The sequence below is a fragment of the Gadus chalcogrammus genome, chromosome 3, assembly GCF_026213295.1.
Source record: "Gadus chalcogrammus isolate NIFS_2021 chromosome 3, NIFS_Gcha_1.0, whole genome shotgun sequence".
Taxonomy (NCBI): Eukaryota; Metazoa; Chordata; class Actinopteri; order Gadiformes; family Gadidae; genus Gadus; species Gadus chalcogrammus.
In genome coordinates, this window is record NC_079414.1 from 13,846,768 (window position 1) to 13,869,254 (window position 22,487).

At 46.6% G+C, this 22,487-nt stretch overlaps 1 protein-coding gene across 2 annotated transcripts; it reads left to right on the plus strand.

Moving 5' to 3' along the window:
* Positions 1 to 722: 722 nt before the first annotated feature.
* Positions 723 to 12,485, plus strand: LOC130380019 (uncharacterized). Of its 2 annotated transcripts, none has more exons than XM_056587202.1 (5): positions 723 to 1,020; positions 9,315 to 9,426; positions 9,616 to 9,691; positions 10,473 to 10,814; positions 11,236 to 12,485. In XM_056587202.1, the coding sequence occupies exons 3-5, from the start codon at positions 9,628 to 9,630 to the stop codon at positions 11,610 to 11,612; spliced, it is 783 nt and encodes a 260-aa protein (XP_056443177.1). In that variant the 5' UTR covers positions 723 to 1,020; positions 9,315 to 9,426; positions 9,616 to 9,627; the 3' UTR covers positions 11,613 to 12,485. The 2 variants fall into 2 exon arrangements, with proteins under 2 accessions (XP_056443177.1, XP_056443178.1); XM_056587203.1 differs by having other exon boundaries at positions 727 to 1,020; positions 10,473 to 10,802.
* The last annotated feature ends 10,002 nt before the right edge of the window (positions 12,486 to 22,487 follow it).

A 22,487-nucleotide genomic window follows, 5' to 3' on the forward strand; every position in this document is an offset into this window, starting at 1 on the left:
ACAGGGAACAGGTCAGTCAGGCCATGTGGAGGCTACAACAAGTCCTTGAGACCATTGAACGAGATCAATCAACAGCGAGCGTCATCCAATCAGGCATTAGCCATCAAACCACACTGGACGTGTGGACTCAAACAAAGCCATCAAAACAGCCCTACTGCTCTGGCTCATAATGAGTGAATCGGCAATCAAGGACATGATATCTTTTGTTGACGTTCCATCTTGCTGGAAGAGAAGGTTTTAAAGAACCCAATGTCTCCTAGGGACCTAGGCGTTTTTTTTAATATCTCCTTAAGTCAAATGTGTTGTAGGAAACACACAAAAACCCACACGTGTTGTTAGGATCTGGTTATATTAATGAAATTGTCAAAGGTACTCATTATACATTATTACTCATTGATTAATTAATTCCCTAATGGATATACCTTATTTCAAATTCTCAATCAAAGTGTACCAAAACTAGATAACTAGGATAGAGCTCCTCAACACACTACAGAATATTGTTTACGTACAGACATAGCCCAAACAAGTCTACAATTCTTTATATTAAAAGGATCCTCTCACTTTAACACTCACTTTAGCATAATACCAGAACCAGTTCTTTATATGAGCAGCCTGTCTGCCTGATTAACGAGCGGTGTTCCCCAGATCCCCAGGTCAGCAGCAGGAGCCAGGCCAGACCAGCCCTGGCAGACAGAGGAGCGGATACTCCCGCTCCGCACTCGAGTTCACCGTCCCAGCAGGGAAGGAAGGACAACTTCTTTGACACCACCGACTCTATTGTCAAAGTCAGTGAAAGGGAAGTTCAGTGTTTTAAAGAAGACAAACAGGCCACCGAGCTTCCCGGACTTGGGAAATGAGTCAGGAGGATGGCGCTGGCACTGGCGCGGCGCGGAGCTGGGTTCTGTGTTTGTGTTTCTGAACAAGGGTTGGATCGCTGTGGGTTGAAATGCTGCTCATCTGAAGAGTAGAGGTTCAGAACAAGCACCGTTCTAACGTTCACCGGGTACAGGATGCAAAAAGGTAGGTGGCAGATACAAATATACCCATTAGCCGAAGCAGAGAACTTCTATTGAAGTGAGACTGTGTTATAAGTGCAATGATAAGGCTACATTGATTGTAGCCTTATTGGTCCTTGTTTTTGGTCATAATGTCATACTATCTTTTTGTGTAAATTGATGGTCAAAGAAGTAACATTGCTTGAAGATGATGTCTGAAGATCAATACCATCTTATTCATAGTCAAAATTATTTGGCATATAGATAAACATTATTTAGTCAGTAATGTTGTGCCATTTCTGCAGATTTTTTCAATATCATCAACTGTTCAACTGTCATGATCGTTGATGCAGATCAGTAAGGAGATGATTGTTGGTGATTATAATGAGAACAATGTGGTTTTGAGGAAGTTATCTTGGCCAACTATGCAGTATTGTAATTGAAACAGCAATCATTGCAGCACTGATTTATTAAGGCACTGATTTGCAGAATATTTATTGAACAGACAGAATTCATTCAACAAAACCGAAAAGGCCAAAGCAGAATGAAAAATGTCAGCATTTATTTTTTCTATTTTGCTTGAAGAAACAAGACCTTTCTTTTTGTAATTCTCTTTATTCATCTCTATGACCTTTAAACTACTCTCAAAGTTTACCTGGCAGAGTTTTATTAAACCCTGCAGCCACACTGAGAGAAACTGGATTAAAATGGCATTTCTGTTGACTCATACCAAACGGCAAATAGCAGCCTCCTGATACCAAAGCAATACACGTTATCTGAATACACTGGCTGCAGAGCAGAACTTGTTAGAAGTTTAATTACCAGTGGTATTTGGCTAAGGCTTTTGAGCTACCAACAAAAGACTGCTACCAAGGTGTAGAGCGAGTATCAGTGTTATTCAGACTACACCACGACAGCCTATCAGGGAAGTGGGACATTGCGTAATCAGGCTGTAGTGGAAAGCCCATGCCGCAGCCAGCATGCTCGGACAGGAAGAGGAAAGCCGGTGCATTGAACTTGGAATGTGAAGTCAATCTCACCTATGACCTTACGCTGCCTGCTCCCCGTTTTGAAGTGTAAACATGGATGCTTCTCAGATTACCCGGACCAAGGTAGACCAATAAAAGTCCTTTGTGTTGTCTGATGAATATGTTGTATTTTGGCAATAGTAGGAGCAAAAGACAAGGGACACTTCTGCTATTGGTGTGCATTGATGGTTTTTTCGTTATCAGCAGTTGTTCCATTACAAATTGTGGTTGCTTCCAAGCTTTATGCTGTTTTAAGCTTTTTTCTGCAAATCATTCTCCAACTCCTTGTTAGCACACACACCTTAAAACACCAGCATAGAAACACCCCCTCCCTCCCCTCCCCCCCACACATACACACGCACGCACGCACACACACACACACACACACACACACAACACACACACACACCACACACACACACACCACACACACACACACACACACACACACACACACACACACACACACACACACACACACACACACACACACACACACACACAATGGCCTTATGATCAAATTAACTACCTTGTCTTTCAAGAAGATGTGGTCTAGCTGTTGTACAATGTAATTGTAGCTGTTATATAAACAACATATTTCTTCCCTTTTGTTGCATAAGATTAGATAGAAACTGTTCAGGGCGTAAAGTACAGCTGAGAAGGTTACCCCTGTTAAAGAATAACCACAGATATGAGTGATAATGTTATCAGATGCACTTTGACGTCGGGAAGAATGTGCGCAGAGAAAGTGAAGCATTGTAACGCAAGTGTGTATATGGGTATATGAGTGTGTGAGTGCATGTGAGTGTCTCAAGGCCCCCTTCTTCCCTGTGTGTGCACGTCTCGCTGATGTGGGTTCATGACTAGGGGAAAAACCCCAACAACAATAACTTTGTGGCCCGGTTGAAAATACACGAGCAGAACTTCATAGCTTTTAACTGTGACACAGTTCGGTCATAGAGCTCAACGACTAAAACAAAAGAACAACAAAACCCAGGAGGACCATCCATTTGGACCGGCTATTTCTACCTGCCGAAGCTGTACATGGCTGAGGAACCAATCGTTCCACTTTCTGTGTTCAGTGCTAATTCTTAAACTTGATGAATCAAAACGATTCTGTGATTGCGTCTTCAGGTAAAACAGGGTAAACATTCCAGTGAACAGCAGTCTGAATACTGCACAGTAGACAGTGTAGTTATTCCTACTATCAAATGCCAAGTCACATCACGTTCCCTCCGTCAGTTTGTCCTGCCATGACACCCCGTCCTACTTGGCCATACTTCACGGTATACAGACACGAGGAATACTCTCAGTGGCCTCTCGTCGTGTATTTCGACTGTAAATGACAGTGTGTGTCACGGGTGGAAAAGAAAAAACAGGAGGGAGACAAGGCAAGTTCATTACCCTTTTTTGTCCTGCTAGGTCGCTTCCCCCCACTCCCCCTCTCCCTCTCTCTATGATCTCCCCCAGGGACGAGACCCTCCCTCAGCCCCCGCCCTCTCCAGCAATACTGAGTCTTGCGTGTCAGCCATGTTTGCTCCTGCAGGCTAACGGTCTGCCTGGGCTGAACTGTGCAACGGGAGTCGACGCATGATGGCACCAACCTGCACTCTGGTGAAATGTCAGCGGGGCCATTGGGGTCAGCATAGCAGCGGGGGGAGCTCTCTTTGTAAGCTGACAACTCGGGGCTCGGGGCCCCGCTCTCTGAGCGATGTGAGCACGTTCCTGAGGGCCGCCAGATGATTGGTTTCAATAGCCGTGCGGGTGGTTGGCGGGAGTGCACGGGTTTGTTATTCCTGACACTCTGGTGGTTAAGTGGCTGCCAAACGATGGCCGTTACAACTGCAATGCCATTATCTGCTCAGGCTCTGCTGTTAAATTCGATTTTGTTTGTGGTTTTAATTAGAAAGACAATGACAGTCGATTTCGGTGCGATCAAATAGAGTGCCGTGTGACTTCAGCTCTTGATATTTTGCCCAGAGTGGTTGTTGTTTCACATGAAAACAGTGTTTATCTACTTTACTTCCAACCTTACGACCCCACGTCCCCCCCACTGCTTTCCCTCTTCTCAAATTTTGAGTAAGCATGCACCAAAGGTCAGTACACACACACACACACACACACACACACACATACAAACACACGTGCACGCCTGTACGGCGGCATACCAGGAAACAGTGGCATGAATCACTTGTTCTCTTTTTTCAAATCTGTCTACCTCGGCTCTTCTTAATCAGATGATGATCACAGGAAGTGGAAAGGAGAACGATGGCTGCTGCTGATAGACAATGCCCACAGATGACCTCACTTCCACAATATGTCAGCTCAACAGCCAATCAGCAGACAGATAGTCATTAGATGAGCGACATGGGGAGCTGCCAACCAAGTGGAGGCAGGCCCTTCTGACCACCATGAATGATGTGCTGATGAATACCACATCAGCACATCATTCATGTTGGACTACACAGACTCGGCATTGACTCCAGCTAACACGGAAATGTCAAACTTCAGAGCCATGTGAATTAGGGGAAGGAGGTCAGTGGTTTGCATCCCCAAAGGTTTGGTATGATAATCTTTGTGTGTTTACTTCATTTACATTTAACAGCAGCACCGTTGACTGTTTGATAATGCCGATGACTGTCAGTAAATTCTCGCTTTTCATAGAAGAACACGTAAAAAATACAGAGTAGCTCATCCTGTACAACTTTTGTGTCATCTGCTTGGACGCACAACAATATTGTCCACCTGGCGCCTGCTATTCACATGGATTGACTGCATGGTAACCAGACCATCCCAATAGCTTCAACTCAGTGTTCAAGCTTCAGCAGGTTACTTTCCTGTATGGCTCTTTCCTGCGTGACTTCCTGCTTTCACAACACCTTTGATAACCTGTCACGGACATCTCATGCTTATATACCTTACCGTATATCAATTACACACTCGTGTATTTGGTTGTCGCCAATCCTGGCCAGTGTTGCATGTTGGGATACGGTGCTTGTACCAATAGTTTTATCAACCCCCACCTCCCAGGTATCGACCAAATGGGCATCGTTGAAGGTCTTGTTTTCAGCATTTAGAGCTGAGAACAAATAAATGGTTTAAAACCTTTAAAAAGTTTAAAGGTTTTTTGGGGACTTAGTCAAAGAGATACAAACACTATAAGTTGTGGATGTATGCTGACACACCAAACAGTGCTGCACGCTCACAGAATTGGCTTTGTGGGGATTTCCACCATAAACCCAGTCTGTTACAAGTAATGCCATTGTCATTGTTGAGGCTCACCCATGCGCAGTATAGAATTATAGTTTTGGGGGTGAGTGCTTGCCGGAGACCGGCCCAGACCTCCTGATAGGGGAAGTAGCCAGAAAGTTATCGCTCAGGGCAACAAATGCTTTCTGATGCACATTCAGGATGAGGACATCAGAACCGCTGTGTTGCTCCTGTAATTACGTGGTGATTTTCGTTTTTGATTTTCATAATTAGGCGTACAACGGCCCGTTTAAATGGGAAGCTGTCGCTCCTTACAAATGCTTTTGCTGTAAAGTAGATATCCAAGTGCTGCTAATCATGCATACAGTCGCACAAGATTAGGCAGCATTTAATCATTTGATTTTCTCAAAAACCTCACAGGCTATAATTGTATGCAGGAGTCGAGCCAGATCTCCCTGTGGACCCACAATATTGCTGTCGATTCACACCTCACACTTGTATCTAGCCTCCGCAACGCAGGCTAGAGACAGATGTTACTAATCCTTCTGCATTAGCAAACATTGGCATGTAGCGAGCCTGGGTACAAATCTGCCAACAGGGTAGCCTAGCTCTGAGCCAGATTAGTTTCTGGATTCTGCACAGAAAATAACATGTCTATGATCTCCTTACAGCAGGTTCTGCTGGGCTGTGGGGGGGGGGGGGGGGGGAGGGATAAACCTGCTGCTCAAACATTGATCTGAGCTGTGGCTGCGGTCCACAAGCAAAAGCCCACAGGAGGTGTGGGATATGTAGTCTGAACACCTCAACGCGCTTACTGTCAAACATAGAGGACAACACGGTCACCGAGATGGGTTTCCCTACAGTTTACAGGGGGATTATAGGAAGGAAGGTAATGCTAGTCACATTAGGAAACCTTTTCCAACCCAGCGTACCTGGAGCTATCCTGCTAGCTGGAGCGGCAGTCACTAAGCCAAATAGTCGTATTATTATTACTACTACTATACCTGCGGGAGACTGTAATGACTTCCTCAACGGATGACGTAAAACTGGAGTTTGGCAGTGTTGAAGTGAACTGAATAGTAGATGTTAGGTCTGTTGGGACGACTTTTTGGTATTAATTAACTTATTAATAATGATTAGCATAATATATATTGTTTGCCATCCAGTATATCATACTGAGCAGGATATTACACGCTGAGCTGGAAATTAAACATTTCATCATTCATGGCTCTCAATTTGGCCTGCATGGTTGCATCTGATGATTCTGCTCATTATCTCTGCCACTGATTAAATCAATCGAGATCATTTGAGCGATCAACAGGCGCCACTATTGGCTGAACTGGGATCATGAACACTGTGCTGGCAGTGGAAGTTGATTGCACATCACAGCTTAAAGGACAAATCCGGTGTAAATGGATTTGGGATATGTTTTGTATGATAACAAGTTGGAACGTTCGTTTTTGAGCACAAAAAACGCATATAGACGCATTCTTCAGTTGCCAGTTTTTAGCCGATTCTATCAAAACGCTATGAATTTGGAACGATTGGGGCATGTGTAATGGTAAAAACTAAATCTGTATTTTAAACCACTTAAAAGGCTAAAAGTAGCCCGACACTTCTTTGGTAGTATAATAAGGGTCAAAACGAGGCATTGATAACTTTGTACAGATTGTTTATTAAAAAGGACATTTTCAGGTTGTATAAGCGATTTTGGGCGACGTCACTTTTGTTGGTATTTGAAGCTCCCAACCATCCGTGTTTCGTGCATCCAGAAAAAACAATCATGAACGCAACGCAAAACCCCACAACACCCACCCCTTGCCGGTGATTGGTTGGAATACTATTTATTTCGGATCAGATGAATGTGATCGTTTATGTTTCTGCCTAGAATCGCTGATACAACCTTTAATATCTGGGTTTGTGCTCACAGGAATTTGGGGTTGTTTGTGGAATCGATATTCAATCAAAGGCCAAATTAAACGTAGGCCTATTGTAATTCTATAACCAAGTTCCTCTTTCACTTCCCCACTCAGCATCCATGTCTTTACTGGACACTAATTCACTCCCTAAGTGTTACCATCTTCATATATATATATATAACATCCGAGCCTTCATCTCACTGTGCCCCACCGGCTAAATGCCCTTCCCATAATCGGCTTGGAAAGGTCACAGTGCGAAATGGCATCATAGCTATTAACGGGCAGCGCCGGATGGGGTCAGCGCTTTTTATGAGCGCGGAAAAGCTTCTTGATTAGCCTACGAGTGTGAGTCATGAACTTGTTGGACGGAGATGCCCTCTGGAGATTAGGGGCCGCTGGAGGGGGTCCGCAGAGGAAAATCTACAATGCACTCAGTGGGTAAATAGAGATAATGGACCTCGTCAAACTACGTTTTGCCATCCACTGTGGAGAATTTGATGTATTTCAAAGAAATATAAGATAATTTATTTCCTTATTAATCATATCAGTCTCTTCTGCCCATGATGGCTGCCACTTGGTTATGCGTCAAGTTTTAGTGATAACAGGATTATACACAAGAAATGGATCTTGGGATAGTGAATCTGTATTGAAACTTGTTCCAATGGCAACATTCAGGTGTGTGTGTGTATGTGTGCGTGAGTGTCACACACACCAATTGTGAAAGTAAAACATGTAGTGACATGTATAGTACTGCTCCTCCCTTGCATAATAAAAAGATTGCTACATAGGCATTTGGTGTAATATATATAGATAAAAAAAGACTTTAGCCAATTGAATGGGCTAACATTGGCTACTAATTCTTCAGTTATATGCAGTCAGAACTTGCAACCCAAATTGAAACAAATAAATGGTTAAGTTAAACTTTTTTGGGGGTCCTAGTCAAAGAGATACATTCAATATACGGATGAATGTACCCACACCAAACAGTGTTACGTACTCAACGAATTTGCCCTTGGGGGGGATGCCATGGGTCTTTGTTGAGGCTCACCCATGCGCAGTAGGGCTAGCATGAATAGGCCTCAGTACTTCTCTCTTTGGTTTCCCATGTCAATGGCAGAGAGCTGCCGTGACTACACAAACACAAAACTAGGGAACTGATGGGAATACAAATGCCCTAATATCCATTCCTGTCACTCTCACTTCACTTTTACAGCTGAAGCAAGAGCCCTCTATGATTGCCAAAGAACAAAAATGTACTGAAGCCGTTTTATCTTAAAGATTTAAAATCGAAGCGTCATCACAGAGGGATAATGTGGGACACACCAACACCTCGGTGGGAGCTCTACGCCACATGCTACCAGTAGTAGGGTGTTAAACGAAACCACTTATCAAAACTGGTTGCCAGAGAACATTATAATTACCCTGGGGTTGTACTTTTTAATGGCTGTTGGAGCACATGGCATACATTACATTACGGTAGCAATCGCAATCTGGGGCTCCTGGAAATGGAAAAAGCAGTTCTTGAAGAGGGTGCTGAAGGACGGCGTATGACTTTTGGCCAGAGAGAGATAAAGTTCTCTCTCTCACAGCATCTGGGGAACAGATTGAAGTTGTTTCCTTGATAGTTAAGAAGTTGTTTCAGGTACTAATAAACCCGAAATAAAGTGGCCACACCTGGTATGTTAGAAAGTTTAGTACTCCACAAATCATTTCCATTTTAGTGTCAACACTGAGCCAAACTGTGGGTCTCAAAGAATCTGAGACAGAATACACAGCGAAAACACTGTTGATAGTGAGTCATACATAGATGATGAATGTGACATTTTAGTTGTAATAGGCTCACTTGTCATGGTCGTCATACAACTTTCATTATGGAAGGACATCAACGATCAAAGTGAGCTTACTCCAAGCAACGCATGGGAACTGTGCAGCGACTGGGAATGTCCCATTGATAGATCAGACATGGCTGCAGACTACGCCTCCCCCACATCAATCACCAAAGTGAAACAATGCCTGAACTTGTTGCAACATCCACAACACCACAAACTGATCACTTTCTCTTTTAATATCTTTCAATCTCTGTTTCTCATTCCCTAGTTTCCTCCCACGCCTCCTTTCTCTTCTGACTCTCCCTCTCCCTCTCCCCGTTCCCTCATTTGTAGGAAGGAGGAACTAAAAGGCACTCAGAGGAGCTCGGGACGGCCGACACTGGGAAAGAGCTAAGAGAGATCGAGAAAGAGAATAGTGCTCAAGAAGTACCAGTGTTTCACACAGGTAAGATCTGAGCAACATTATGTTAATTCAAGCCTCCGGTGTTTGGGAATGCACGGCAACAAATATCAGCGCAATCCTCAAGCTTGTGTGCCTTAAAAATAACTAGAAAAAACAGACATACTCTCTTGCACACAAACAGCCAGACTTCAGCACTTCATTCTAAATATCATGTTTTTTTCCATGTTTCAGAGGAAGCCGAATATGGGGGTCAAAGATGTGCTTGTTAACCTTTGGGTGCTTAGTGCTGCTGTGCAGATAAGACACGGTATGTACAGGACAAGTTGAAACTCGTGTTGAATCATGTTTGTGTGCTCTCGAGTGAAAGAGGTGAAGAGTTTCTAACTTTGAGGATTAATGTGCAATAAATCAATACAAATGACAAAAGATTTCCATTCTTACACAGCAAAGCATTTTTGATATTGGACCTACACTTAGGGCATATTCACACCCGGATAGGCCTTTAGTTTGCTCTCTTTTGCCACGACCAAAATACAATGTTTATTTTTTGGTTTGGTGCGGTTCGGTTTCACATTGATATTTTCCCAGAATATGTCAAATAAACCATGTCTGCAAAGATCGTTCAATCATTGGTCAAAAAGCTCTGCGGTAAAGAAAAAAAAGGGGGGGGAAGCGCCTGAAAATCTTCTGCAAACCCGCACAAGCGTTTGGTACGTCTTTTTATGTGGGCTTCTGCCCAAATATCCTATAGACATTCCGACTCCTCTTTGCTCCATGTTGAGCCACGACAAATTTTTGGTACAGTCCCGTTAAGCTCCATGATTCGTAGTTGTTTGTCGATCTGCTAAACAAAACGCAAAACCAACAACCTCCTTGAACACCTTCCAATGAGCACCCTGTCGTAGCTTGAATGGCAGCTGCAGTTTTAAATATACAATAACTGATAACACTGACCGTCCGTCGTCGTGGGAGATGTTCCCAAGGTGGTGGTGGTGGGGGGGAGAGGGTTTGACCCGATACTTTCAAATGGTGTCAATAGCTCGGTAGGGCAGTGGCATAGTGCAGGTTTAACTCCTTTTGTTCCTCAGCTTCTACAGGCTTGTCGGTGAGTCCCAATGTCACGGCAACATGTGGTCAGTCCGTCACGCTTCACTGCAATGTCTCCTCGAACCAAGGGATGGTCTACCACCTGTCCTGGATCAAAGACAACATGACCCTGTGCAAAGTCAAGGACGACCACCTGGTCGTCGACGAGCAACCTACCAGCAACGTAGAGTGTCGCTACGCCAACCAAAGCATGTTTGTCACCTTTCGGCAAACCTCAAAAGAGCAGCAAGAACGCGCTTTGGACGAATACATCTGCAAACTGCGCTCCTATCAGGGACCTGCCATTAAGAAGACATGGGTGGAGTTGAAAGGTCAGAGGCCAGGTGAGGGGCAAAGAAGCACTTTGCCTTATCTTTCCATTGATGGTCATTCAAATAATATGAATACGCAAGTCTTATAATGAACGACTATGCAATGTGTAATAGATAGGTAGTAGCTTCAAAAAGGAAGATGGAAATATCTGTAGTCAGTCCAGAAACAGTAGAAGTACGTCTCTGTTTAAACATACTATTGACACTCACCTCACCCCTCACACCTCTCACTTCCATAAGCGCTGGGTGAGAGACAGTGGGAGAGACAATTTCACAGACAGTGGACAGAGAGCAGCTACTGCATTTCCGGGATGTTATTTCTGCATTTCCCACTCCATCAAATTAAATATGAATGAATTCAATCAGATTTTATGAAGTCCCCAAACAAATCCCAAAACATTCAGAACATCTCCCACGTTGTCTTGTTTTCCAGAGTGTATCCAGCGTGTGGATCCAATCAAGACGGCCGAGGTTTCCACGTGCAGCTTCACGGGGGTCCGTCATGACGGAGACGTGCACTGGTACCGGGAGGACGCCAGGCTGACGGAGGACGATGCCGTGATTGAGAAAAAGGAGAGTGTGGACAAGGAATGCTGCCTGACCATCATCAGCTCTCTGAAGCCGAAAAAGGATCCTACGGGGCCCTACACCTGCTCCCTGTGGAACAGCCAATCCCAAAATTACACCGCAAACCATACATTCCCGCAGATTGAATCATCAGAAAAATCCACGTCTGGATCAGGGATGCTCCATGGTCGTTGGAGTATTGGGAATTGTTTAATTATATCCGTGCTACTGACGTCCTTATAGACACACACACACACATTCCATGTTTTAGTCCAAAGTGCCAGGAGCAGAACTGAAACGGACATGGCGACACTGACAGGGTATACAGTGCAAATGTCAAGACACCTTTGGACATCTTTTTGGGAGATAAAGGTATGCTATTCAACGATGAACTTTGGAAAAGATAAGCGTTGACTGGAGGACAATGGAAAATCGTTAGCTGTAATAACAAAGCCTGCAATGGGCAGGGGGGGGAACTTGCAGGTGAATAGCCTAGAGAGTCAACTGGGAGTTGTAGGGCTTCAGTTTAAACTCATCCACTTTACATTAAAGTTGAACACCACTATAGCAGAGCCACTTAAATTCTTGCTGTAGGTTAAAGGGCAGAGACTGTAATCTCTATAGCCGCCTGTGTGAGTACCAGAGGCAGTACTCCGGCAATACTTAGTGATTACTTGCTGCCATCTAGGGGAGAAGTTGAGGTTAGTTTATTTGATTGCTAAAAATGCTACATTGAATGTATCCTGATAAAATGAAACAATTCCACTTCTTTTTTAATGCATGTGTGTTGCATCTGTGTCTAATTATGAGGCCATGCATCTTTATGTACCAGGGCAATTAACTAAACTAGTAACTAACTAACTACACATAAATGAAACACCATCAAACCTAGCCCATGCTAGGGACTACATTCATGCTAGCTGTGTTTTCGCTGCAAGGACAGCTCTTTGAAAGGACCATGGTGCATGGCTTTGCGAGTTAAGTCTACTAGCCGTGCCCTGGTACATGAAAGGAGCAGACCTGTTGTGAGGGACACCTGTGTTTTACCTATGCTGACACCTCTGCGGAAAGGTCAAAGTGCAGACCTTGCTTATTATTTGGAAGATTGCCTGGTTTAGGGAGGGGGGGGGGGGGAGGTGGGATGAATGGGTCATTCATTGGTGTCCGGATGGGAGCCGGAGAGGAGGACACCTTGAGAATTGTCCAATGGTTGATGGAGGTCCCTGCACTGATGATGGTTCACTCTGGATGGAGCCCTTATCATCTGCCTATGTCGTATCAGTACCTGAAAGGGCTGTAGGCCACTACTGGCCGATTTGAGGAGGTTATTTTTTTGCTTTTATTATTTGATACTGCAACCTACATGTTGGTACTGATGTGTATATAAAAAATATAAATGACTGGAAAACGTGTGGACTGGACTAATCTGTTTGTATAATTGGATAAGCTGCAATTATCAGATGAAATTATGATTGTTTTAGTGTTTTTCTACAATGCATATAACATATATTCATTTTAATTTTTATCGTGTTTGATTTTTTCAATAAAAGAATTTATTCAACACTACTGTACATCAATGGTCCTTTATTGGAAGCATGAATTATTAAATAGCAGGTCTTGTGTTTCTCCTATCAACGTTATTATTTTTGACAGAGTGAACCACGTCAAGTATATTTAATTTACAACCTTTTATTATTGTTTTTTTTAAATATGAAATAGCTTCAAAGAATTTGCAAGGGAACTTTTAAAGGATAGGACTACAGGACACTGCGAATCACAAGAGAAAAACAAAAGACCAAAGAGAAGAAATAAATAAGGATTACAGTGAATTTCAAAGTGAAATATATGAGGATAACTTAAAGGGATGACATTATGCCACCAGGTGTGAGTGTGATTAGTCATTACAAGCCATTTGAAAATCTGAAATTCCCTGTGTTCAAAATAGTCAAAATAGTGTCAACCTAGATTTATGTATCAGTCTCAGTCTATACAGTATCAGTCTACCAGCCTACCCAGTGGACTGTAGCTAATGTTGCTTATCTTTCCATCATACATAGGTGGACGCTCCAAATTGTGACGTCACTAAAACACATGTAGTGGCAGATTTCCAAATGCCTTGCTATGGCTTATCACACACACACACACACACACACACACACACACACACACACACACACACACACACACACACACACACACACACACACACACACACACACACACACACACACACACACACACACACACACACACACACACACACACACACACACACACACACCTGGTAGCACAATAACACCCTTTTAATTTGCTGTGAAGGCAATTTATTTGACGCCAACAACGTCAACGCCTCACTATGCAAACATGTAATTGCAATAGCCTCGCATCACCACAAGATGGAGCAAGTTAGCCAGCTTCAGGCTTGGGATATGAGCAGCGATTTCCTTTGCATCCGCCACTGCAAACGCAGTGGACCCGTTGAACAGCCTTCGTAACGGAGGCACAGTAGAAGTGGTGCTCATTAAGTACATGATGGGTCCGTAGGCATACCAGTGCACATGATTACATCATGAGATACACCTTTGTTCCCCCCTACTCATAGGCCTCTGTTATATATGTTATTATAGGCCAGGTTTAAACATGGATGAACGCCCTCGTTTTTCACAGTATCCAATCGTATTTGCCTGAATTAGGATCCAAACTGACAAAACTGTCTACACTAGGTCTTCACCCCGGCTCTAGAACTCTCTGACTGGCAGGCCCCAGTCTGTCAGGATTGGAAATAGGACTTCAGCGAGCATCATCACAAACATTGGCACGCCACAGGGCTGCGTGCTCAGCCCCATCCTCTACACCCTGTTCACTCATGACTGTGTCGCCTCCCACATAGACAACACCAACCTGAAGTTTGCGGACGACACCGCAGTGATAGGACGCATCACGGGCGGGGACGAAGCGGCATACAGGAGGGAGGTGGCCAGTCTGGTGTCATGGTGTGAGGACAATAACCTCACCCTCAACACGGACAAGACCAAGGAGATGATAGTGGACATGAGGAAGTAAAGGAGTCCTCATTGGCCACTGTTCATCGGGGAGCTTGAAGTAGAGAGGGTGAGCAGCTTCAAGTACCTCGGCGTCCACATCAGCGACGACCTCACTTGGACACTCAACACCACACAGCTGGTTAAGAAATCCCAACAGCGGCTGTACTTCCTGAGGAGGCTGAGGAAGTTCGGCATGTCGCCTGAGATCCTCAGAAACTTCTACAGCTGCATTGTTGAGAGCATCTTGACCGGCTGTATCACGTCTGGTACGGCAGCACTTCTGCTTTGGACCGCAGACGACTGCAGAGAGTGGTAAAGACTGCAGAGAAGATCATCAGAACGCCACTGCCCTCTCTGCAGAGCATCTACCACTGCAGAGTCCACAGGAGAGCTGCCTCCATACTCAAGGACCCCACCCATCCCCTGCATGGACTGGTTACACTTCTACCCTCAGGACGGAGGTACAGAAGTATGAAGTCCAAAACAACCAGTCTAAAGAACTCTTTCTTCCCGACTGCCCTCAGACTCCTTAATAACAGATAGGAGTCTGTTGTTATTGTTATTATTCTACCTCAGGACTGCCGCCACTGTTTTTTGCTCATGCATTATGGCACACTTTCTTGGATTTGCACCATTCCGTATTATTTATTTTAACTTAAATGTATTAGTTTATCTAGCTGCTGCTCTTCTATTGACCTTGTAAATTCTATATTCTATATTGTTGCTGCTTTTTTCTATTTTATTTGTATATTGTATATTGCACATTTTTCATATTTCTTTCTTGGCATTCAGTCTGTGGAAAACAAAGGAAGAATTCCATTGTATGACTGAGAACATGTTTCTTATTGTGCATACGACAATAAACACTTTGAATCTTGAATCTTGGTGGCTGCATTGTTTAATTGATTATTTAGTATTTCAGAAATGGATGCAGCATGAGGTCAAAACTGTATTTGCATATTTGCTTGTTAAAGGTACTTTGGTTGCTACTTTTGTTGTAACGTTATAAAGGGCTCACCTGTCTGTTTTCTCATCTTAGCAACAAGGCACCAAAGCAAGGGGTCCGTTACCTCTGGAAACAGAGTGTGGTTATGTCAGCACTCACGGTTTGAAGTTTGCCCTCTTCTGAACAAAGCTCAGCCAGCCAAAGTACATAGCACGACACACACACACACACACACACACACACACACACACACACACACACACACACACACACACACACACACACACACACACACACACACACACACACACACACACACACACACACACACACACACACACAGACAGACACACACACACAAACTTATACTCGTTTCAAAACACACACACACTCAATCATATCCACCTTCAAGCCTGCACACACACACACACACACACACACACACACACACACACACACACACACACACACACACACACACACACACACACACACACACACACACACACACACACACACACACACACACACACAGTAGTAAGTCTCCATGGCAACTGCTCTTTGCTACATTAATCTGCTGTGACCGAGTGAAAGTGTGAGTGAGTGAGAGAGTCAATGGATAAATGATTAAGTGATCAAGTGTATGTGTGTGTGTTGATATACATGTGTGTCACTGGTTGTCATGGACATTGTGTGCTCATTAGTATTGGCTGCTTAAGGGTAGCAGTTGTAGTGGTGGTGGCAAGGGTGTTTGACTCTCAACCATATGTTTTGGGTCAGGCATCCTTGAGCAAGAAGTCTAACTCCCAAATCATCGTTAATGGCATGCTTCTAATTGAAGGGGGGGGGGGGGGGGGGTGCATGTTTGTTCATATGTGTGTGGAAAATCATCTCTGTACTTAATTATCTCCTAGAGTCAACTCTTCATCTCTGTAGGTTATTATCTCAAATAGTTAACTCTTCATCTCTGTAGGTTATTATCTCCTATAGTCAACTCTTCATCTCTGTAGTTAATTATCTCCAATAGTCAACTCTTCATCTCTGTGGGTTATTATCTCCTATAGTGAACTCTTCATCTCTGTAGGCTATTATCTCCTAAATTCAAATCTTCATTCCATCCAAACAATGTCATGCAGATTGGTCAGGGAATCTGTTCTTCCATCCATCCTTTCGACTGAAAAAGAGACACAGACACAGACAGAGTGAGTGAGTGAGTGAGTGAGTGAGTAAGTGAGTGAGTGAGTGAGTGAGTGATTGAGTGAGTGAGTAAGATGCCGAAAAGCTGGCAAACAAGAGGAAGGGAAGAGTAGGGGCAATAGAAACCAAAGATGGAGCGAGAATACGTCAAGTGACTAAATTGAAACTACAACACCTCAGAGTTATGTACTGCTTATAATGGGAAGAATGCAAGGTTCTGGTTTGTACTTTCACATTAAAGTCTACACGACACACCATACAACACTCCCCTTCACTACAGGACACACCCCCTTCACTATACGACACTCCCCCTTCACTACAGGACACACCCCCTTCACTATACGACACTCCCCCTTCACTACAGGACACACCCCCTTCACTAAAACAAAAACGATTATTAAAAAATGGAACACTTCAGCATCCGGCATTGCAAGAGCATCCCTTTGGACGTAGGATCTGCAATGTGGGTGTGTCCTTTTGTAGGAGTGCCCTGCAGTACCGCGAACCCGTAGATAGACCTATTGGCCATTTCAATCAGTGCTTCCACTGCACATACACACACCCCTACACAGCCCTCTGCACAAACAACCCCCCTGCACATAATCCTTCCCCCAAACATAAAACCCCAATGCACATACACACACACCCCTCTGCACCCCCACCCACCCCCCTCCCTACCTGTAAATACACACACCCTTGCAAATAAACCCTCCTCCCTCCTGCACATACACACTCTCCTGCACATACACACACACACACACCGGCACCTAAACACACACCCCTGCACGTACATCCCCCCCTCCCCCCTCACACATTAAACCCCAGTGAACATACACACACCCTCTCCAACACTTCTAGTTTTCTTTCTTGTTTATGTTCCCCAGTTTTTGTTGTTTGATGTGTGTGAGTTTGAGTGTGTGAGTGTCTGTGTCTGTGTGTGTTCCATATGTTTAACCTCTAAACCACACAACAAAAGGAGGAGATACAGCCTATATCATTGCCCTGCAAAATTGAGGCGTGAGCCACGGTTTCTATGCCCTGGGGTTGTTATCTGGTCAGTGTCTGGTTGTATAAGACACATTATCTACAAAGCTCAAGACAAAAAGTGTCCTTGTCCATGTCCCTTTTGGCAATGGCGCCCTGAAAAAAAATGCCTTTTCTTTCGGTGGCAGGAGCAAATATGCACAGGAGAAAAAAAAAATCTCTCTCTCTCTCTCTAATGAGGGGGGAAGCAGTGATATCTATGGCAACCAAACAAACATCTCACAGCGGTGCCTGGATGCATTGTTGTGAGTTCATCGCGAGACGGAAACGAAAAAAGGCTTACTAACCAAACCTCGCATATCAGTCTCTGTTTCTTCCATTATTTCTGTTAGATGTTTTATTCTTTATTCTAAGAGCTCTAACAAATTGATATAATGGCTTTTAGTCTGAGGATTATAAAATGTAATTGGGAAAGGGCACAAAACAGCACTTTGAAAACAGGATGCCCTAAAAACTAGCGCTAAACTTAGTGCTGGAGCACAAAAGGAGGCAAATTACCATTTTGTTTGGTTTGCTCAAAATAATCTCTAGTGCATGAGGCCAATAAATGGCCCTGCCATGTAGGCTAGTTGGTTTCCCGAGAGCCGCCATTGGGCACAATGATGGAACGCAACTGAAGCCATTGTGCAGTCAAATCATTTGATGATATTGAATGGATCCAAATAAACAACATAAAACAACAAGGCAAGTGGCATAGGACTGCATTACATAATTGGAGCAGTAGCCTCTCTTAATAAGTAAACCCTGTATTAGTTATAACGAAATGCATAAGAAATCATCCAGCCTTTCAAAACAAAATGCCTACGGAAATTCAATATGGCAATAAATCAAATACTGCTCAATTTGAGTATGGAAGGAAAGTGACAAAAGACAAAGACAATATGAAATAAAAAATTCAGGCAGGCAGGCAGGCAGACAGGCACGCACGCACGCACACACACACACACACGCACGCACGCACGCACGCACACACACACACACACACACACACACACACACACACACACACACACACACACACACACACACACACACACACACACACACAAACACACACACACACACATACACACACACACACACAAACACACTGTGGCACACACACACACACACACACACACACACACACACACACACACACACACACACACACACACACACACACACACACACACACACACACACACACACACACACACACACACACACACACACACTGTGGCAACCCGGTCCCAACCCCTCGGGCCAGGCGGCGCCAGAGAGCATCCATTGCGACACAAAAATCAGCACAATGGAGAACACCTGCGGTGGAGAGCGAGGAAGAACAGGTACCCTTTAAAAGGCTGTATCATGTTCTCTTAGGGGGGGGGAACTGGAAGCATGAGTGGATCAGGGAACCTCCAGGACGGGTTGACCAGTGGATCTAGCGGACCTTTCCCCAGCGCTCGCGAGGGAGCCCGCACACACGGACGACGTTGACAGGCGAGGAACACACCGCCGGAACAGAGTCCCAGACGGGAGCGACCTCCCTCTTCAGGGACGAGACCGGCCGTGCCGGAGAGACAATAGCACTGACGCTTCCGTGGCTCACGGAGCCATTAGTATTATTTTCATTTTCCCTGCGTTAGGCACAGACCCACGCGTTTTCCGTTGTTCATTGAATAAATGCCTCTTTTGGCTTGGTGATTCCAGAGTAACAGAAACATTCCTCTGGCCGGGTCGCCACTTATGGTGGAGAATGCAGGTAGCCTGACCAGGCTACGGACTACTTAGGATTACCGACCCACCCGCCAATGCAGAACCAGGACGGAGCCGCCGCCGCCCAGCATCAGCATCGGGACCAAGCCATGGCAGCTGCCACCTAGAGAGATACCACCGAGAGCCTCGTCCTTCTCCGGGAGGCGGTACCACGACTCACCCAGCAGGCAGTGCACAAATCCCCGACCTCCGCGCCGACCAGCGGCCTCATCAAACTCGGTTCGGACGACGACGTGGAGGCCTACCTGGAGGATGTCGAAAAGACGGCACGTCAGGAGAGCTGGCTGGGAGGACCAGTGGGCTCACATCCTGTACCCCTTTCTCACTGGACCCGCACAGCAGGCGAGCCAGGATTTGACGCCGGAACCCGCCAGTCAGTATCCGGCGTTGAAGCAGGCTATATTGGCATACTATGACCATTGCCTCACCGCCAGGGCCCAGCGCTTCCACGAATGGCGATTTGATATCCGAGGCGCTGAACGGACTCAAATCTCCCAACACGGAAGGCTGATCTGGAGATGGCTCACGGCTGGGGAAGGACCCAGCCTCCTGGATCGGGTTTTAATAAACAACACCATCCGTCAGCTCCCGCAAGACGCCCGGAGAACCCTCGCCAACAACCACCCTGACACAGCAGACGAGCTGGTCCGGCAACAGGAGCACTGGAAGGTGGCTCAACAGTTTCAGCGTCCGGAACACATCGCGGCCCGCCGAGACGCGTAGGGACGGACGAGGACCGAATCCCTTGCCACGATCACCCACACCGAGATCGCCGACCCTCTCCCAGGAGCCTCGAGAGGATAGACGGTGCTTCAGCTGCGGTCAGACGGACACCTAGCCCGACAGTGTCCCGGAAACCAGGACGTATCGATGCCTTCGCCTTTGCCGACGAGGGACGGTCAGGACCGTGTCTCCTGTCCACCTGTTGGGCTCATCAGAAGCCCGGGGCCCAAACACTCCCAGTGCAGGTAGGGAAGAAGGAAACCCAGGCCCTCCTGCATACCGGCAGAATCGTGACCCTCCTGCGCCCGATCTAAAAGGGGGACGAGGGGACGAGCCCATAGAGGTCGCCTTTGTGCATGGGGACACCCGCAAGTATGAGACCTGCCATGTGGTCGTGCGGACTCCCTGAGGGGTGTTTACGGCACGGGCCGGGATCGTGCCCCACCTCCCCGTACCCCTACTCATTGGGAGGTACTGCCCAATATTCCAAAGACTGTGGAACCCCGAATCGGGTTCCCGACCACTGCGGTACCCGCCACGATGGCACGGACGAACAGGCAGACCCGCGTATGGGGCTCGGGTGGCCCACTCAACCCCAGCAGAATCGTCTGCAGAGCACAATGGGTCCGAGGGGGATGGCCCCATCCCACCGGGTACCCCAACCCACTCGACGGTAGGATCCCACAAGCGGGATCTATGGGGCCACCCCTGGACCCTCGGGATACCCTGACGGCTACCGAGCAGACCGGCCCACCCGGAGAAGCCGAGAGCTCCCCCCTCACCGAGTTTTCGGATTTCTTCCCGACGGGGGGGGAGGAACCGATCGACCTGGACAGTTCGCCAGCGCCCAGCTACAGGATGACGTCTTGTAACACACCTGGAGTCCCGTCCTCGCCCACGACGGCCAAGTGAGGGAGTCGGTGAGTTGCTTGCCACACCCTCACTTCAGCACCATGGGAGGTCTGCTGTATCGGGTAGTAGAGAGGGGGGGGGGTTGGTGACCGAACAACTGGTGGTACCCCGACCTAATATCAGCAAAGTAATGTTTATGGCACACTCCCATCAGTTAGGAGCCCACTTAGGCATGGACAAAACCAGGGACCGGATTTTAAACCATTTTTATTGCCCTGGGTACTCACAGACCAGGGGTCTTGTTTCATGTCATGGGTAATGGAAGAACTGTTAGCCTCCTCCAGGTAAAGCAGCTCAGAACGTCGGTGTACCACCCCCTGACAGATGGGCTTGTGGAATGTTTCAACAAGACACTAAAAAGAATGCTCAAAAAGGCCATGGACACCGACGGGAAAAATTGGGACCAGCTCCTGCCCCACATTCTGTTCGCAGTCCGGGAAGTGCCCCAAGCCTCCACGGGTTTCTCCCCCTTCGAGCTGTTGTATGGGAGAAGACCAAGGGGACTCCTGGAGGTCGCCAAGGAGGCGTGGGAGAGTCGGCCATCCCCTCACTATGGTGGACCATGAGGAGCAGGTGCGGGACCACATGGCGCAGGTCTGGCCCATCGTCCGGGATCATCTCCAACAGGCCAAGCAAGCTCAAGCACTGGCCTACAACCGCTTCCCCATCGGCACCGGCTCCCCTGGTTCTGGCCGCCCAACGCGAGATACCGTGGTTCCCATGGGAGAAGACCTCAGCCCCGCCCAGAAGCAGGACCTCGAGGAAGTCATCCTACAACACCGGGATGTCTTCTCGGAAGTACCCGGGAGGACCACGGTGGCACAACATGACATTAAAAGGGCGCCGGGCGTCACGGTGTGCGTCCCACCCTACCTGGTCCCCGAAGCCCGTAGGAACGCTGTCCGGGGAGGGGTCGCCAGAATGCTCCAGCTCAGTGTCATTGAAGAGTCGTGCAGTGCCTGGTCTAGTCCCATCGTCCTGGTCCCCAAACCCGATGGGACTTCGGACTTCAACGCCTACCCCATGCCCAGGGTTGATGAACTGATTGAGTGGCTCGGACCCGCCCACTACCTCTCCACCCTGGACCTCACCAAGGGGTACTGGCAGGTTCCTCTCACCAAAGCCGCTAGGGAGAAGACGGCGTTTGTGACCCCAGGGGATCTGTATCAATATACCTGTATCAATATACTGTCCTCCTATTCAGCGTCCATGGCGCATCCGCCAAAATCCAGCGGATGATGGACCAACTCCTTCGGCCACACCAGGCGTACGCAGCAGCATACATAGACGACATCATCATCCACAGCGCCAGCTTGGATGTCCACCTCCGACAGCTGCGGGCGGTCCTGGGGGAGTTAAGAAAGGCTGGACACCCAACCAAGTGCTGCCTAGGTCTGGAGGAGATGGCTTACCTGGGTTACCAAGTCGGACAGGGGAACGTCCGACCCCAGGAGAGCAAGGTCGCAGCCATCAGGGACTGGCCCCGCCCCACCT

What these genes read in the sequence shown, in the direction of transcription:
- LOC130380019 (XM_056587202.1), top strand. Translation starts at nt 9,628, where the DNA reads ATGGGGGTCAAAGATGTGCTTGTTAACCTTTGGGTGCTTAGTGCTGCT. An exon ending in TGCTGTGCAGATAAGACACG is followed by an intron (nt 9,692 to 10,472) that starts GTATGTACAGGA and finishes TTTGTTCCTCAG; the next exon opens with CTTCTACAGGCTTGTCGGTG. An exon ending in GTTGAAAGGTCAGAGGCCAG is followed by an intron (nt 10,815 to 11,235) that starts GTGAGGGGCAAA and finishes CTTGTTTTCCAG; the next exon opens with AGTGTATCCAGCGTGTGGAT.